Source organism: Hypomesus transpacificus, chromosome 25 (assembly GCF_021917145.1).
Source record: "Hypomesus transpacificus isolate Combined female chromosome 25, fHypTra1, whole genome shotgun sequence".
Classification (NCBI taxonomy): Eukaryota; Metazoa; Chordata; class Actinopteri; order Osmeriformes; family Osmeridae; genus Hypomesus; species Hypomesus transpacificus.
The window spans coordinates 336781-349959 of NC_061084.1; the positions used below are offsets into that span (position 1 = coordinate 336781).

The window sequence follows — 13179 nt, forward strand, 5'->3', positions numbered from 1 at the left end:
GGCATTGTGCAACCTAAAACTTTCAAGCATGCCCATAAAGCCTTCCACCAATGTTTTCTTCGGGGCATTACCGCGTTGATGAACAGGTCTCCAGGTCAGGGTTGGGGCTTTTGTAACGGGTTCTTACTTTGATGGGCTTTGAGATGAACTACAGTGCATTTGTTAGGTTTGCGTGGCTAGCTTTCAAAATGACAATATTGAAAAGTTGTATTCCTGGTTCAACTGATTAATATATATTACTTCGAGTGAAGTAAGCCTGTTATATAATTTTTGCTTTCAATAAATATGGGAAGTACCTAAACGCAAGCCCCATTCGTTTTCGGTTATCGGGCCAGCCTGTGCTTCTACTAGATATGGGTTGGGCTTGCCTGCTCTCGTGATCCAGTCCTTGTTTTCTTTTGAGCCGAGATAGAAGAAGAGGGCGAGGGGGAATCGGTGAGAGCGAGGAAAGGGAGGACAGATATCGGTAACAAGGACTACAGGGATGTACAGCAAACACAGGCAGAAAAATGGCCAAAAATCAGCGGCACATTGTGGACGTCTGCTTGTCATGTTGTCTTTCCTGCTGCTGAATGGCATTCTGGAGAGGGCGAGCGGAGACACCAGAGAGCAAGGTAACAGAAAAGAGCCGCGCACGCCTTCAGTCATAAAAGTTCTCTCCCCCCTCTTTTTTCACCAGTTGCTTGTAGCAACACGAGATGTGTGTTGATATGATGTTACAAATAACTAGACGCTGACATTAGCCATCGAGGCTTTGTGTTTTCTATTCTAGCCTTGGCTAAACAATGTAGTGTAATTTGATCAGTCAAACTTTCTTGTGCCTGCTATTGCTTTTCGAATGGCCTTAAAAGGAAGAGCATTGGAGAAGGCCGTCTAAGCTATATGTACATACTTTTGGCCGTGCCAACATTATTCTCAACACATGACGGTCAGTGCGTGAAATGGTTTGATTTGCTTGTAAATTACAGATGTATGGCTAGTTGCGCAAATAACGGAAATTGCTGGTGCCAAGACACTAAACCTTATTTAATTATTTGGCTTGGGGTGGCGCTCTATTAAATACCCCGGGGATTTATCATGAAGTGTAATGAAGTAAAAGAGGAAAAGCATGTTGTTATCCTCAGTTTATGTCCCCATGTCTCTATAAATAAATAAAAAGGACAGACAAAACAGGTTCTCAACAGTGGGTTGACGTTAGTTGATGTTGAGTGATGTAGAAATTCAGAAACACTAACTCAGGGTATCACATAATCCTTGGTTATACTTTAATAGGTCAGTTATAGATGTAATGGATAGCATCTTTACTTACTAACAGGTCATAAAGTAACCTATCCTAGCCTATGTGTGATCTGCCCATGGTCAAGATCATGCTCTTATGACCTCAACTTATGATAAGAAAGAAGTGGTTACCTGAGAGGAGGACTCTGGGACATGTCGTTTGCAGTGATAAAATATGGAGAATTTTGTTTTGTTTCAGTTCATCTTCTGAAGAAGTTTGAAGTAACATTCCCTTTAAAACCGTCTCAACATGAGCCAAAACAATCTAACCATTGCCACGTCCTGGAGGAAAACTAATAGAAATCATGTCCTACAATTTTCAGGGAGAGATGAGAGAGTGATTTAATCGCACAAAACTAACATAGTCTTCTATAACTCACATAACAAACAAACTGAAGGAGCGAGAGGGATTTGTTTTTCCTGGGACATTCGCAAACTCAATTTCATTCCTCCCTCCCCCCCCCCCCCCATCTCTTTTGCCACAACTAATGCATTTGAAACAAGAGATCTGAGATGCCATCAATATCAGTAGTGTTACACCCGACCCTTTCAAAGAATGTTGAGGCTGCCATAACTATTAGGACTTCATTCCTTTTCCCATTAATATTTTTCTCAACACTATCCACACTGATTGGACAAGCTAATCTTGCCCACTGTGTTTAAACATGCTGTAAGAATCTGTCCAAATCAGTCAACTTTTCCTGGAGTACTATTAGTCGGTTCTGTGGGTCATATTCTAAGAGTTCTCCATCTCACTCTGTTTGGGGGAAGGTTCACTCTGGGGCCAATTACATTGTTCCTTTACTTGTATCTCACATTTTGCATAGTACACATATATTAAAGCAGTGGATTTCTGTATAATGCATCAGCTGGGTTGCAGACAGATCTCAGATCAGCAGTTTTCCACCACAAAACATCTGCCCGTAACGCAGCACATTTTCAGAAGCGCGCCGATCCGTTCGCCGAGGACACGGCGCCGTCTGCCCTCCACATGCTTTGCGGCGTGGAACGGCCTGGACTGAATGACTGACTGTGTATGACTGACTGGACCACTCCTAGGCTGGCAGAATCCGTAAAGGGAGGAGGAGTCTGGAGAGCGTAGGTTGTGTTTCCGACGAGGAAGGACAGAGGCGTGACGAGCCGGAGCGTGGACTATTATAGCCTGCACCACACTTCAGATAGGCTACCATTAGAGATCACTTCCTAGTCGGCCTCAGTTCTCAACTACCCTCCCCAGCAAAAGCCATGCCGGGTTGACGCCGCGGGTCATCCTCTCAGAGGTTTGTTCCGGAATATTCCGAAACAACCCTACATGGTTTTTATTCAGGGTCGCCCAGGGGAAGAAGAGGCCTGTTTTGTTTGAATGTGTGGGTGTCTTTCAGAGTCATTATTCATTTCACTAGCACTGTGTTTATGCGTGGCACGGCCACACTGTGTAGGGGGGTTCAACAGTGCACTCTATTTCTGATAGCTAAGCTATCTAGTGCGTTCCTCTCCTGCTTGTCTGTGTGCTTGCCGCCCTAGTTTAGTATTTGCTCCATTTGAGGAAAGTTTATATCCACTCAAAAGAATAAGGGTGTATTACACAACAGATAATTGCGAAACCTTTTATGAAGGAGTGATTGTCAGTTGCTATTGAAACAATTATTGAGTTATGTAACCTTTTAAGTGGCTTGGGAGGCAAAACTCTCCATCAATCCTTTTTTTTTTTGTGTGTTCTTTCCAACTGTCAAAATTGGGAACAAAGCCATGCTCTCATTTATGCCCCCGACCCCAGCTTCTTCAGATCGCAAAAGGTTCTTTATTGCAGTGAGCTCTCTATATCGCTCTAAAACCTATTCAGGCATTTTGATCTGGATACACACACACATACGTACACAGACATGCACGGCTTGGCAAGCACTCTTCTCATCCCATGGGCTGTGAGGAAAAGGTTCCATTGGTTCAAGATGGTCTAGTTAAAGACCGTCACCACAGAGAATCGCACTCTCTCACTGCACACTTTCTGTGATGGGGTTTAGCACTTGGGTCCTGTGGAACGATGACAGGAGGTGGGATGGAACTTCACCTCCATTCGGAGGTGAGGGATGAGGGTGCAATGTGTCCAGAAGGACACAAGGGAGAGTCTGTGAAGAATGAGTAGAAGATGAACCTGTTGCGAAAGAAAAGGAAGGAGGAGGAGGAGGAGACAAATCTGGTCCGAGATTTGGTTGACGCGAGAGGGTGAAATGGAGGGGAAGAGGTCAGCCAAGCCACCCTCATGCTGACATTAGAACCGGAGCAGATCCTGCCGGTTCCAAGCGTCCTCATTTGTTCGCTGTGATACACAGCCAAGTCCGAGAGGGAGACTCGAGAGAGGCTGATGGGAGATTCACGCCCCAGGGAGGTGAGATATCATACTCACTCACCCCCCCCCCCCCCCCACCCCCCCTGCCCGCCCGCCGCCTTCCCCCACTCCCTCCCTTCACCCCCGGTGCCTCCCCTTTTCCAAGTTCACAGAGACCGGGGGTGGAGAATAGAAGTGTTGTTATCACTTGCCATTCAAACCGACGCTCCTTCGCTGGGAGCCTGGCTGTGCGATCACAGGTTTCCTTCCCCGTGTGCTAGGCATATGCCCCCAAGAGAGGAGGGAGGGAGAGAGGGAGAGAGGGAGAAATGAAACACTGGGAAAAGGTGTCGGAATGCATGGTGAGGAAGAAGCAGTGTGCACTGTGCAGTGTAAACAGGAAAAATGCATAATTACCAGGAATGCATATTGAAAACTCAATTTCAAAAAATTACACGGTGAACTAAAACTGCGAGGGAAACATGCTATCAGATATAGAAATGGAGCTACGAATCGTTCGATGTTAATAGTCTTTATTTGAAAGGATTCTGATGACTTATTATCATCCCATGTCATCCCAATCACAAGTCGATTATTATTTTGTGTGTTCATCGCATAATGAGATGAAGAGCTCCGCCTGATGTCCCTTTTATGTCATTGTCTATTTTCTCTCTCTGTCTCTCTTTATCCTTCTCTCTCTCTTTATCCTTCTCTCTCTCTTTATCCTTCTCTCTGTCTTTATCCTTGTCTCTCTCTCTCTCTCTCTCTCTCTCTCTCTCTCTCTCTCTCTCTCTCTCTCTCTCTCTCTCTCTCTCTCTTTATCCTTCTCTCCCTCACACACTCTTATTCTCTCGGCCCACCAGAGGACCCCTCAGATATAGATCACCTTTCTTATTGTTGCCCCTGGAAACCCGGCAACGACAGCTGGTCGGGCAAACGATAAGTGTTTTCAAGCCTTATGTGATTCTCCTCTCACGCCCGCTCTCCAAGTTTTTCGAGTCTCCCCCAGGCCCAGGAGATGGAGATGGATGAAGAGAGAGGGAGTTATGTGTGAGTGTGCATTTGCGTGTGTGAGTGAGTGGAGTGTATGATGGAGAGACGGTTGTGTTGCAGTGTATACGTGTGAGAGAGATGGAGAGGAAAGCAAACAGAAAAAGAGAGAAAGGCTAGGCTACGCTACCCTATGTGTATTTCCCTTCCTGGGTGCCTTTGGTCTGGCAACCTACCCGCTGGGTGCACAGTCACATATGGCCCAGTGCTGTCTTCAGGGCACATGGTGTTGAGCATGCTGTGCAGCAGGTGGTCTGTTGGCCCATTTCAGAGTATCTCAAACGAGATGTTGCCTTTACAATGCTGGCTGTCCAAGTCTATTCTGTCAAACGAAACAAGGCTGGGTTTAGCAGGTCTACTCTTCGGACCCGAACATAGTTTGACATCCTCTGAGAAGCAGCTCAAAATGCAACTGAAAATGTAACCGTGAATAGAAACATGTTTGCAAAAGCTTTATTTATGTTTAGCTTACATTATTTTCTCTTCAGCTACTCATCATATACTGGTAATTAGTATTACCTAGTGGTTAGTTGTTTAATGGATTCAGTATTTTCTTGGTAATGATGAACTGTTGTGGTAATGGATAGCCTATTACCAGGTGTTAATTATGTTATTATGCAGTTGCCATGGATTCAGAGTTTCTTGACACTGACACATTGTAGCTTATGACAATCCCAGTACCATTAAGTTTCCATTAAGCCTCGTGTCCCATGTAGCAAAGCACAGCTTGGATTCATCCCTCCTGTTTATTAAAGTTGATTAAAGGGGATCTAGCTGGGATCATATAGACTAAGCCCCCTAGTGAGTCAGTATGAGTTTGTGTCATTTTAAGATTGCAAAATGACTTTAAAAGAGTTTGTAGCCACTGTGCTAGCTTAATGCCAGGAAGGTTCTAGATGGTCTCCTAAAGAGGATCTGAAAATGTCTCTGGTGCTGGTTGAAGGTTGTTGCGTTTGATGACTTGCACTTGGTCGAGCAGCAAGGTTTTTTCAGGAAACGAGTGACTCATTTTTGTCCTCTGTATCTATTTCCTCTCCACCTTATATGTAACTGGTTGTTAGATGTCAATGTATTATTTGCATCGCAGTGACACGAATGTCAAGGGACTTCCACATCCACTAATCGTCTACCACTTCCTTCTCTCAAGGGCATGTGTTACTTCAAGGGTGAACACCAACAGAGAACCTACATGACCTTTTGTCAGGTTAGGAGTCCATGCTGTGTTGCTATAGTCTGTTTGTCACTGGCAGTGACCAGTGTTTTAACAGTTCTCTGGAAGGACGTAGGAGTGACAACAGTCGCAAGGTCGCAGAATGACACGACACGCATCCTTTCCTGTTCATTCATCTCTGCGGGGTCGACCATGCCAACCTCACCGCCAAAAAATACACTCAGAAGCAATCCATTTTGTTTGTTTTATAGTTCACTTCTCTTTTGTCATCATCTCTCTTCCTCTCGCTGTCGGACTGGTAAGGAATAGAGGTTCAGCAGGATGGGAGGAGAGAGGGTGTGAGAAAGTAGAGATTCGTCCGCTCCATCAGCACCATTGTTTCCTTAATCCCTCCCTTGGGTCTAAGGTGTGCTTGGAGCCAAAAGTACAGTTGATGTGTTTACTAGGGGGAAAACCAGTTTTCGGTAATGTTTTTAATTATGGGAAGTTGTTATTACTTTCTAGAGATTGAGGATGTGGGGTTTTATTTTACTAATGCGGGTTAATTTAACGAAGAATATTTATATTCTCCTGCTCAGTGTTGAAAACCAAACAACTTTTTCCCCACTTACCATCAAGTCCTTAAGGATGTTTGTTTCTGTACAGCCCCGGACTTTTCAAATTAGTGATGGTAAAAAAAAGACAGGCTAATTGAATGCTGCATAACTACACTGGTAAACATTTTGACCTTTTACACTTACTATACCTTCTCCACCTAATCCACCAAGCTACAGTCTGAAAGTGACTGAAGAAATTGTACATTTGTGAAATGGTTCCTGACGTGCTGCCTTTCCCCCCTCATACACAGAGACGTGAAGATATCCAGCTGTACTAACAGTAACAACCGAGACAGGAATAAGGGCAAAACCAGACATGAAAGGGAGCATTTAAAGATAATTTCCTGTAGTCTCTCTCTCTCTCTCTCTCTCTCTCTCTCTCTCTCTCTCTCTCTCTCTCTCTCTCTCTCTCTCTCAGGATGCCTTGAGGTTGGCGTTTGAGCTGGTGGATAAGACAGTGTATCCAATGAGCTCTTATTTAAACTGGGAAACAGGGTTTTGGGTTATAGGATATTGGATACAGGAATTGGCCTGCTCTCATCCTTGTGCCTCTCTGCATCCTCCTCCATCCGCCTCTCCCCTTCATTCTATCCCTGCCGAAGGAGAAGAGAAGCTTATCAAATGCTCACTGACTCCCACGTACACACACACACACACACAGACGCACGCACGCACAGCAAAAGTGTAATTGAAAAGCTTCACTGGGGCTTCTTTTGAAAGTAGTGCAGCCAGGCTAGGGGAAAGGCTGACAGCTGTGATTTGTTGACTGCGAGGTAGGGTGTCGCGTCCGCCTGGCGTTCATTAACGCCGCGGAGCCTCGTCTAGCCGCCGTCAATCATTTCGGAGGGGAACGGTGTGATGAAGAAGCCAGCCACCCGCCCCTCACTCCACCCTCTAATGCCTCTGCTGAGGCCATTAGCCAGCCTTAATGGGTTTTCCAGAGAAGATGCCTTAATGATGGAGACTCAGGACCAGGGTGGCATTTGTCGAGTCTGGCACAGTACAGTTCCCTTTTTTTTTTTTTTTTGCGTGTGTAGGCTACACAGGGTAGGTTTGCCCCAAACCTAGTCAATTCTTCTCTTTTCCAGTTAGGTCTGGAATGATCCATTTGATGATACCATGTACCGTCATGCTTTGAGGGACCCTGTCTTGGTTGGGGAGTTTTGAAACCACTCACTGAGTACAAGTTGTTTAATATACAGAGTGTAAAACGAATAAAGAAGGCAACTGTAAGGTAATACGTTTAGAGAATTTGAGCTTCCTCAGCGGTGAGAAACCCTTGTAAACCAATGAATCTGTAACCCCACTCCCTCCAAATGCTGCCTTCGAGAAAATGAAACAGATTTGAGGGGCGCTTTTAGTCAGTCTCATTCAAAATCAATAAAACATATTTTCCATTAGTGCACATTTCATAAGGTCCCAAAATGGAAGCTATGATAGCGCAATTTTTCCAGATTTGCTCGGAGGCTGGTAATACTATTACACGGTAGACAGAGTTTTGGGATGTTTTGGGGTTTTTGTATCTATAGGAAGAGAACAGAGCGAGGAATAGAAGGGAAGGAGGCGTTGAAGTTCCAGAAGATTTTTTTCACCAGGGGGGGTGGGGGGGGGGGAGAAGAGAGAGAGAAAACAAGCTTGGACGCTCCTCCACTCACTCACCCAACCAGAAGGGCGCTCCATGACATTCGTCTGCCCTGTTCAAGTCATTACTTCTCTGGCCCCTCATTCTGAAGACTCAAATGTCATCGAAATATTTCCTGTCAACTCTACCCAGGAGCAGGTACCGCCTTGCAACACAGCTGACATTTTATGGATCTCTTTCACTCCCATCACTTGGTAATTGCTGACCTTAACCCGGAGGGAAACAGTTGATCTCTCTGCCCTAAGGTAACCGGATTACCGGAATCGTATTTTTAAAAGTCAAAGTCGTCGCGTGTGTGGCCGAGGGCATTATGATATCCCAGAATCACAGGGCACGACGTAGAGCGTGCCGTGTAGCTTGCCAATCCCCGGTGAGGAATTGCTACGTTGTTATTTGCCTATGCCGGAGGGACAGCAGAGCCAATACAATGAGAAGCATCTAATGGGGACTTGCAAAGGTGCACATGGCAACAAGCTCTTAGAGAGCACGGGGAGGTGGGGCTGCCAACACGCTGGTGTGAAAAGAACCTTCCCGGGGCCACTGCACCACCACCGCTCTCTGGGTGTTGTTGATCACAAGCTGGCTTTTTCCCCGAACGCCTCCCACCGCCACAGTAACGGCTAAAAGGCCAAATGGATTACGCCACTGAATTGCCAATGATTGAGAGAGCGTTTTAGAGGTAGTTGTTGGGTTCAAATGTATTGTAATTGAAGACAATGCTACAGTATTCATGAGTGACTGTACTACGCTAGTTTCCTGTGGTGGTCTTCTACGTGGTGGTCTTCTACTCGCTCGTCTCTCTCTCTCTCTGTCTCTCTCTCTCTCTTTCTTTACCCATGTTTTCGAATTGACGTCAGGACTGTTCCCCCACTCTTACCTCTGTATCGATCAGCCAGTGCAATGGAGATCTTTTCCCATTGATTGCAATGCTGAGCTATTGATTACACACTTACTTCCTGACCTGTCTGCCTGAGGGTTGTTTACTGCAAGACACGTTGTCTGATTGGATCACCGTAAGGAGGAGGTGACGGGACTAGGACGCCGAGCAGAAACTGCAAGGAGATTCCTACCTTCACAAACACACACACACACACATTGAACCATAATTCAGAAAATATGTGTGTGTGTCTGTATGTATCTCCATTCTTTGTTGTTGAGTACCGGGCGCTGAATGAAGTTTGCAGGTCGACAGGTGTCTCGTCCAGAATACATGCAGTGCCTCGTGTCACATGTTGTTTGGTAGTTAGTAGTAATTAGGCCTAAAAAGTTCCATCCGTTGCATCACAGGCATGGGAAATGTACGAAACGAAAACACATTGTGTCTAATTAGAAGAACTAGAAAACCAGTCACAGTCTGAAGTACATACCACAGGCACTTAACTCGTACAGTAAATGCATAAACGCACTCACAGGAGACACTTTAGAATATGCTGGACGCCACTTCAGCCTCTAGAAATTGCTCCCACGATCCTCTGTTGCTGACCATTCACTTCCCTCATTGACCCGGAAAAGTCAAACATAAGATAGTCTTTTCTTTGTCTCTTTTCTTGGCAGGCTGGTTAGAGGTACACATACACATCTACTCCCACCAGCAAGCTTCGTCTGTTGTTCAGTTTCACACAGAGAGAGGCTTGAACTCTTCCACGTGATAAACCTTTTTGCGTCTGCGTCAATGTGTTTAGAGTTGTCGCATCTCGATTCCCTGAGCTTCAGTGGATTGTCATCAATAAGGGGGAAAAAAGTCACGCTGTCATCAAAGCCCTTTTAAGCTCTTACGTCACTTACTTTCTCGAGCGTTTCTGTCTCAAGTATGTTGTGAGGTAAGACTTGGAACGGTGATGTAACACACCGGAAGACGAGGCGGACATGTAAATCATCTGTACTTCAATCCCACTTCCAGAGCCGTGTTTTGTCAACTGACAGGCGGGTGTTGATCCATCTGCACTCATCTAGACATCGTGTTTAACTTCACACTCTCGGGGGGGAGAGAAAAAAAATCCCGCAGTCAAACGCACCACCTCGTCGACGCCAATCTGACTGACTTTTGAGTCTGAGGAATGCAACAAAGTGAGAGTGTGAGGCCTGGACGCACTCATGCATTTGGAGCTTTTGATTAAATGGTGTTTCTCTTTGTTTTCCCAGGGTCATCGTTATTGTCCTCTTGAGTGGGGCACTAATTCGTTTGTGCTCTTGTTTGATTGCGTGGATGATACTGAAGTAATGAACCCCTAAGCTGTACGCGCTCACCGATTTCTAGTAAATGACTGTTTGTTTGTGAATGAAAGCTTCTAATGACCTCTTTGATAAAAACCCCACCTGCCCCCCCCCCCGTCCCTCCAAATGCAGATGTGAAACAAAACACCTGGGCTTGAGCTGAGCTAGTTCGGCACCTGCGAGACTTGGGAAGCACGTGTGTGACCAGCGCCTCGTGAAAAATGACCCAACATGTTCACCCCCCCCCCTCCCTTCTCCTCCCAGACTGGGCTAACCTGTGTTGTGGTGGCCTGGAAAAAGCTCCATTTCCCAAAAAGTGTTTTGGGAAATACATTAAGTGAATTGAAATGGCCTTCTCTCTTCCTGACAGGAGTCATCCGCGGGTCGACGGTGACAGCACGGTGGCTCTCTCATGGGCGGGGCCGCAGGGACGCCGCCACGGCAACACAGGTCAGACATTCCATCATTGTCGCCACAACGTTGTGACTTTCTATCCGTGTGTGTGTGTGTCCCCCCCCCCGGCGTTTGCCAGATGTTTCTCTGGTGTTCTCTTGACGTTCTCCTGTCGGGTGCATCGTCCCTTCGACGGCGGTCGCGAGGCGGAGACCCCCACGCCTGTTCAGAACACCTGCTGCCCAGGGGTTGTTGCAGTCTGATATGGCGAAATGAATGCCTGTGTGTGTGTGTGTGGTTATATTCATGTGAAGCGGATTTCTGCCCTCTTTTCCAGGACTTTGGCTTTGTACCTCCTACACCATCGACAGCACGCACACACATAACACACACAAACGATAAAGCTGTGGGCGGAATGCTTGGTGATCATAAAAGACTATGTGCCCTTTAGGAAAGTGATGAGGGAAAAGGTGTTCCACTCTACATCAGCTAATTTGCCCCAAAAGGCTGTGCTTTAGCCTTCCGTTTCCATCAGCAGAAAGCAGGAGATGAATGTTTGGAGGTTTGATGTCTGGTTCAGCCTGTTCATAAAACTGTCCCTCCAGAACAAGAGTTCTCTTGTCATCTGGTCGGCTGTCTGCCCCAGGAAACAGTTACTGGCAGTCAGTTGAATATCTGACATGGCCTGTTTGGCAGTCAGTGTGCGTGTGTGTGTTTGTGTGCGTGTGTGTGTGTGTGTCAGTCCTGTAAATGACCAGCAGGAGTCTGAGTTTCTGTCATGGAATTCTGACACAAAATGATTGTTTGTTCTGTTGTTCTGTATGCCTTTGCAAGGTCACCATTGCTGAAGAGTCTGGCTGTGTTTGTCACTGTTGTGTTTTTCAAATATGGTGGGGATGTTTGCCAGTCTCTGCACTGTGGGTTGAAGCTGTCTCTAAACATTTGACTGAATCTGGTTGTTATTTCAAACTACAGTAGATCATCTTTTTATTGTGTGCTTGCATGGTAAATCATATTTTTTTTTACTAAATTGATTCCTTCTTAGTCATCACCGAGAACAGCTGTTTCATTCTGAAGTTCTGTTTTTGTTATGAAGCCAACCCACCTTGACACTGTTGTTTTGAGATACTAACATGTGAATCCAGTGGAAAGCACAGTACAAAAGGTTGCATGCTAAAAATGAGTTTTGGTGCCTTTGTGTAGGTGAAACATTCTGTTTATTCAAAGCCAGCCGCAAGAAACAAATCTCTTCTCGTCTACCTAAACATGTTCCAAACAACCGAACCAACTACGTGAGTGCAATGTACAGTATCTGTCCCCCCTGAAAGGAAGTGTGTGTGAGGGAGAAGGGGGAATGAGAAGGCCTTTTGTTGTGTCTATGGTGTCTCTGACAGGGCCTGGGTCATCTTGCCAGTCATGCCGAGATGACACTGAGCCCCATGCTACACCAGCAGATGTCCCTGCTTGGCTCAGAACACAGAGTGTGTGTGTGTGTGTTGGGGAGGGAGGGAGGGGTAGTGGGATAAGAGTGTAAGGGGGGGAGGAAGAGGAAGAAGGGGCGGTAGAGGTCAGAGAAAATGAAAAAGAGATGGGCGAGACAGGGCTACAGGGAAAGACGGGTGAGAAAAAAGAATTGGGTGGAGAGGAAAAGATGGCGAGGGAGCGAGGGAGGAAGAAAGGGAGGGAGAGAGGAAGAGAGTGACAGCCAGACCCTTAGGCATGGCCTTCCCAGCATAGAGAAGTCAGCTGCTACTCCTCCTCCTCCCTCAAGCACCCCCCCAGGTCTCCTCACATCAGAGGGAAAAACAAGTTGCTACTCATCGCAACTAAGCTAGAGACCCACGTGTCCGCCACACGTTTTATCTCGCGTCTCACCAACATCGTCTCACCAACATCGTCTCACCAACATCGTCTCACCCACATCGTCTCACCAACATCGTCTCAACCAACATCGTCTCACCAACATTGTCTCAACCAACATCGTCTCAACCCACATCGTCTCACCAACATCCTTTCACCAACATCGTCTCACCCACATCGTCTCACCCACATCGTCTCACCCACATCGTCTCACCCACATCGTCTCACCCACATCGTCTCACCCACATCGTCTCACCAACATCGTCTCAACCAACATTGTGACACCAACCCGGAATACGTGAATGCAGAGTGTCAGGAACCTGCTAGTCTAAGGCTGGTTCTGGGCTGGTTCTGGGCTTGTCCGAGGCTAGTCTTAGGCTACTCCTAGGCTAGTACCGATTCTCATCGGACTTGGGCCGTCTTCCCCCAGCCCACCCTCCACCGCTGCCCTTGCCCTTCTTTCTTTGACACACCTCAGTGCATGCGAGTGCCGGATCACATTCTCCCCCTCATCCTCATCTGCATATGGCGAGGAGTTGGCACCAGCCTGCATGCTAACGAGGGGATATCGACGCAAGCTCTCTTTTGCTGGCGTCAGCGCAAAGGAGGGGGGACAAGGGACGGAGAGCGAAGTGAGAGATCACATCGG

At 46.6% G+C, this 13179-nt stretch overlaps 1 protein-coding gene across 2 annotated transcripts in view; it reads left to right on the forward strand.

The window, feature by feature from the left end:
* Window positions 1-325: 325 nt before the first annotated feature.
* Window positions 326-13179, forward strand: part of adam19a (ADAM metallopeptidase domain 19a) — a 67277-nt gene continuing 54423 nt past the window's right edge. Inside the window, exons 1-2 of one of the 2 annotated variants that reach the window (XM_047048845.1) lie at window positions 326-614; window positions 10648-10727. In XM_047048845.1, coding sequence (XP_046904801.1) covers window positions 10690-10727 — 38 coding nt within the window. In that variant the 5' untranslated portion in view covers window positions 326-614; window positions 10648-10689. The remainder of the gene's footprint in view (window positions 615-10647; window positions 10728-13179) is intronic. The other variant, XM_047048846.1, reaches the window with a different exon arrangement.